The sequence below is a fragment of the Antedon mediterranea genome, chromosome 1, assembly GCF_964355755.1.
Source record: "Antedon mediterranea chromosome 1, ecAntMedi1.1, whole genome shotgun sequence".
Lineage (NCBI taxonomy): Eukaryota > Metazoa > Echinodermata > Crinoidea > Comatulida > Antedonidae > Antedon > Antedon mediterranea.
The window spans coordinates 22,853,214-22,859,484 of NC_092670.1; the positions used below are offsets into that span (position 1 = coordinate 22,853,214).

At 33.8% G+C, this 6,271-nt stretch overlaps 1 protein-coding gene across 1 annotated transcript; it reads left to right on the forward strand.

Annotated features, from left to right (window-relative positions):
• Positions 1–3,512: 3,512 nt before the first annotated feature.
• Positions 3,513–5,255, forward strand: LOC140043086 (galactosylceramide sulfotransferase-like). The gene is made up of 2 exons (XM_072087741.1): positions 3,513–3,550; positions 4,148–5,255. The coding sequence occupies exons 1-2, from the start codon at positions 3,513–3,515 to the stop codon at positions 5,253–5,255; spliced, it is 1,146 nt and encodes a 381-aa protein (XP_071943842.1).
• The last annotated feature ends 1,016 nt before the right edge of the window (positions 5,256–6,271 follow it).

Here is a 6,271-nt window from a genome sequence, read left to right on the forward strand (position 1 = left end):
TTTTGATGCATTACCTTGTCGTGGTTGAACACCCATTTCAAAGGGTAATCGTTCCAGTAAAGTTGGTGTCATATTATTTAATTTCATGGTGGGTGAAAATGTTGGCGATGAAGGACACCTTTTCACCTTTTCTTAAACCAAATTTACTTACAGCCCATAATTATAGCCATAAAAACACAAGAGTTTACTTTGTCTTCACATAACGTAACAAACATACATGGTACATAATAAATGTCTTGAAATGTTGCTGGTTCGGGCCAGGAGGTTTGATATAGCAGTGCTCCCCCATTGATAACATACAGAGGGCAGTGAGATGAAGGTTTCTGAGTAGTCTAGCATGCAGTATGTATGGAGTTAATGGAGTAAAAGAGGGCTGCAGGAAAAGTACAAGGCTCTTTTTCAACATGAAATAGTATATGTGAGGGAATGTGGACTGCTTCTCTATTGATGAATATGGCTGAAATTGACCCATAGTGTAATAATATGTTCTTTCCTCTTAAATTAATATTGTGTCACGGTTGCTCTTCATTCATTGATTTAATACTGTATGTTCTCTATGCCTTGTGAATGCATGTAAAGTCTTTCCTTGGTATGAAGCTCGACTGTACACATTAATTTGCATTTCATACATGGTGTTAGTCTTAAAAGGTCATCACACCTGCACCTTACAAACTCTGTAAAATCAAAGGTCCCCAAAAAAGAAATCATCGCATCAGGGGAATTGGCATTGGCATTCTATAGGAATACGTTCTGGGAGAAAGTAGCAAAAAGCAAAACAGCACTTGAAATAAAATCTATTCCCCCAACAACAATTATAAGTGCTGCAAAATGTAATTCCCTGCATGTCTATTACTATGGTACAGCAGTGGATAGAAAATACTCTTCAACCCACAGACTGGGGGACGGAAAGTTACAAATGGCGTGGTGTGTCCATTGATGACAAATTTAGCCCCAGTACCACTGTTTGTGAAGAATACCACGGCATCAGCACATGCTCAATTCCTACCTATAGACAGACGATGATAACCGGATAATAAAAATGAATGGATTAATAGATTGTAAGATTGTATAATTCTATTGTTGTGACAGTACAAATGTAAATGTGTAAATGAACTGTTTTATTAGACACCATATAGTCCTGCATTATAATGCATAGGACCACTGCCTATTATTATAACTGTGGTGATATCTTAATACTTAAATGTGTGTTTTGCTGCCAAATAGCACTTATATTGCAGTTGAAATGTTTGACACTAAAGAAATATAAAAAGCATTATAAAAACTGCTATCAAGTGGTAATTAGATATACAATATATGTTTTTTGTTCATTATTAGACATTTTTTGCCATTGGCGGCCAGTTTGTTTAAAAAAACCTATTTCCCCTACCTGGATTTTTCAAGACTTTTAGCATGTTCATAGGCCTATAGGGACCTTATAGAAATGCATTGTGGTGAAAAAAATTCTGTTGCAATTTTGTCAACCTTTTACTGATTCTGAGCTTATCTTTCCTGTACTAGAGGCCTGCCCTCACCTTGTCAACATTTACGTGTGAACTCCTTTTTTTTGACATGTGATATTATTTCATACCGGTATTTATTTTCACCACCACCACCACCACCACAACAGAGCAAAGTACAGATTATAATCTACTTCGTATGTAACGCTGTTTAAATAAACCATAGCAACATTAACATTGATAACTCTAAATGACATATGCTATGTCTAAATCATGTTGTATCGCCGTGAGTATTAAATGTTTGTTGATTTTTTTTATAACATTTGAACCATACACTTGTATATGCTTAACATGTTGGGATTAAAAAGAACTGTCTGAATTGTATTCTAATAAACTGGTTTAACGTGTCCAGGTTGTGTGTGCGCACAGTGCACACACAACCTGGACACGTGCACCTGGGGCTTTAAGGTATAGGCCTATCATATAACGTGCAATGTTGCTTGAAAACCAGTTAAACCACTCTTTTTGGACACCCCTATTCATGGATCTTATTCCCCTGTTAAGAAATTTGTTGCGGATCCCGATGACTAACATGAAGTATAAACCATGTCATGTTAATACTACACAAGAACCTCTATTAAAAAAGACAACTTAAATAGGGGTATCCCTGTACCATGGAGGTATAGCATTTTTTATATAACACCTATATAAATTCCTGTCATTTGATTGGACGAATGTGGGTCACATGGCGTGCAATAGTACGCACTATTCAAGGATCGTTAAATAGTACTTTTTGAAACATTTTTGTGTACGAAAAAAAAACGTCTAGATGTTATATAAAACAAATAATGAATGTTTTGTATTCGTGTAATGGTACAAATAATGGCACTTGGTGAATGATGAAAGGTTATATCAACTCGGCTTTGCCTCGTTGATATAACCTTTCATCATTCACCTCGTGCCATTATTTGTACCATTGCACTCATAAACATTCATTATTTGTATAATATTTTATACCTCCATGGTTGTAGTGCTAAAAACAAATATAACCAGTTGTTCGATCTATAGGAAACTATTTTACAGGAAATTGTAATATTGGTATTCATAGGATGAGTTCTCCTGTATGTAGGAATTACAAGGTAAAAAACAAAAATATATTTCAGGAAATGAAGGGCGTTTTTTAAAATATTTTTAAAATAATCACATTGATTTATGCTACCAATTTATATGACACTACTTTACATGAACAAAATGAATGAAACATTTTCAACTTCAAGAAAACCATTTAATCCAATAATAATATCGTACAAAAGAACAAAAAAATGAGATCCAAGATTTACCTTTATTTGCTGCTTTATGTGTATTTATTGTAATATGGCGCGCCAAGCTGTCATTTATTCGGAAATAAAGATATCTTAATTTTAAACTAAGATATCTAAGTTTAAAACTTAATTCATTTCTTATTAATTTCTTAATTATCCAATACAAAAGTTTAAAACTAAGATATCTGTATATCCGAATAAATGACAGCTTGGCGCGCCATAAGTAATAATAATAATAATAATAATAATAATTTATTTGGAGTTTACACTTTTACAACAGTGGCACTCGACCAAATGGAGGGTGCATCCATTTATTTCCGAATAAATGACAGCTTGGCGGGTCCTATTATATACTGTAGCCATTTTCTAGATAGGCAAATTCCGTAAATCATATCGGTCACTACTGAGTGACTTCCTGTAGCATGGAAGTATGTTGCGGGTTAGGTTAGACATGGATAAATGTATGTATGTCACACTGTGATGCTTTGTCATGGAATTTGCCTATGATACTCGAGAAATGTAAATAAGGGCCTACCGATTTTATTTTGTGTTTGTCTTTTTCTGTTTATGCCTTATTAGCACTTTAATTTCTTTGGTTTCAGACACTTTGTATAGTGGTTGTTACTTTTATCACGCTATCAATGAATCAATTCAGGCCTAATTATCCAATACAAACATTTAGGCCAATGCCTATTTCAACTTTTCCAATAAGGTGAGTCCAAACGTTTTATCTATGTCTATCTATCTATGCATAGTGAAAGAAAGTCCAAGGTAAGTTAAATCATATAAATCCAAAGGCAAATAACTGAAAAAATGACAATGCAGTGGCTGAATCTCAATGGAGATACAAAAAAAAAGCGAAAAGCTAAATCAAAACGATAAAGTAAAACAGCCAGAAAAGTTAGCAGAGCTTTCGGGTACTAGCCCTTCATCAGTGCAAGTGAAGTTATATATAAACATAACAGGCACAAATCATTAATTCTAAACCGCCCGGTGATTAAATTGAAACGAAGTTATGTTCCTATTGTTGCGTAGCATCTATTATTATTCCCGTCACGCTTCATTGCTTGTCAGAACCGAAAGTTTATTGTTTAACTACAAAACATTGGCCTAAGACAACCTAGGCAAGTTACGGCTTTCGCTCTGTGTGGGTGAAATCATTTATTGCAGGCGATGTTTGCTCACTGTTCATGGGAATTATTTCGTTATCCAATGAAAAGCGTTCCAATAGAGATTGTCTTTAGGAGGGCCCTGGATGTCATCAGAATTCGTTATGCTAATATAGGCCTAGATCTGTTTGCAGCACTCACTTGCACTTTGTAATTTCTAGTCTACATTTCCTAATTTCTGTTTTTTTTTACCTTTCAGTTATGTTCCCCCACTACCGCCAATACCGACGAAATGTCCTTCTAAACAACAGATCGTATTTGTTAAAACGCATAAGACTGGAAGTACGACATTAGCGAGACTAATAGAGCAATATGCAGTCGATCACAAGCTCAACGTGGTCAGGAAAATAGGAGAAAGGGGATCTGTCCATTTTGACCAAAAGTTCAACTATGGCTGTCCTAAATTATTCTTACCCCCACGTGGAGTTAAAACAGGAGATTATAAGAATTATAAATATGATATTTTTACCATACATGCTCATTATAACAGGTCGGTGTATGATTCATTTATGAATGAAAATTCATTTTATTTTACAATACTTAGAAATCCGGTGATGCAGTTCGAATCTGCATTCGATTTTTTCTCAATAGGTTCAAAAGTCAAATTAACGGGTTCAAAGGAAAATATATTAGATAAGTTTATGTTGAATGTTGAGAAGTATTGGAAGAAACTTGGTAAAATGCAGAAACGATATATGCATAACAACCAACTTTGGGACATGGGTGTTGATGACGTTTCAATATGTTTGAAACAAAATTGCTCAAATAATTTATTTGAAAAATTGGATAACGAAATGGATTTAGTTTTGATAAATGAGTTTTATGACGAGTCATTGATACTCTTGAAGAAAATGTTATGCTGGGATTTTGAAGATATTCTTTATCTCCCGAGAAATAAGCGGGCAAAACGCACTAATATGACGACAGCCGTATACCAAAAGATAGCAAAATGGAACGCAGCCGACATGAAATTATACAATTATTTTGAAGAGCGGTTAAAAGAACGTATTTCAAACTATGGTGAAGATTTCACTGCAGATTTAGCAGCATTTCGTGAAATGACGAAGTTTCTTCTAGACGTATGCGTTTCAAAGGAAAGGTTTGACGTCGGTACACGCGCACGTAACAGGTATTTGCTGAAACAAAACATTACTTCTGAGAATTGTCAACGAATTGGGAAAAATGATGTCTGTCAATTTAGTAACGGATATACTTTGAATCTTAGTTTGCCGCAGATGTGTAAACAGGTTACTTTAGATGGTTCTGTTATGGATCGAACCATCCGTAAAATAATGAAGATGCAATGATCAAATATCGAATAACTTTTATTGATATTATAAGTGGGTAAGCATAAACTGTATTCAAACAAAAGTTCACCTCTCCTCATTACTGAGCATGCGAATCGAAGTAGGCATTCGTTTGCGTACTATTACTAAAATATTTTTATATTTGTTAGTAATGAAATATAAAGGTAAAGTTAGTATTATCGTCCCTAAGCTTAACTGGAAACTGAGGAAATTCGGACTAGGGATCCTCTCTGCGGACCTCCACGGCAGCCAGCAGAGATCAGTACACCGGGAGGCATTTTTTCTATGCAGTTAAGGCAGAAATAATAAATAATTATTTAATCTCTCTGCATGCTTATATAGCATTATTCATGATTTATGCCTTAATTGTATAGAAAAAAAATAATGCCACCGAGAGACGATCCCCTACCCCTTTTCGACTAATCAAAGATAGTGACACTATATTTGGAATAATGTACTGTTCTGTAATCTTTTCACAAATGAAATATCATGCTTGTCGCCCTCAAGGGACAAACAATTTATTTACTTTATTGTTCCAGACTAACATTTTCTGTTTTTTCGGTAAGAACACAAAAACGGAAATCGCTAAATCATCCGACTTTAAAATAAAAACAAAAACAAAAAATGAAATATTATTGGTAGAAAGAAGAAGCTATTGTAAAGTCATTTAATCATATAAATAAAATATAATAATTAAAATATATATTTATAGTCCTGTTAGTTATATAGCGTAGATGTAGTAAAGTGACAGTTTACATGTTTATTACTAACATTAATTTTTAAAATGTTGTTAAATTAAAATATTAGTACTTTGTGAAAGTGGCACACAATATGTGAATGATGCACTCTGATACAAAAATATATAGACATTCCACACACTTAAAATAAATATGAAGAAACAACTAATTAAGCAAACGACATTAAAAGTACTTTAGTAAAAAGATAACATAAATAGAGGAAAGAAATAAATTATATATTATTATATATACAAAACCCCGATTATTTTGTTATGGAAT

Coding starts and splice junctions, on each gene's coding strand:
- LOC140043086 (XM_072087741.1), top strand. CDS start 3,513: ATGTCTATCTATCTATGCATAGTGAAAGAAAGTCCAAG. Junction 3,551..4,147: donor ATAGTGAAAGAAAGTCCAAG/GTAAGTTAAATC, acceptor TTTACCTTTCAG/TTATGTTCCCCCACTACCGC.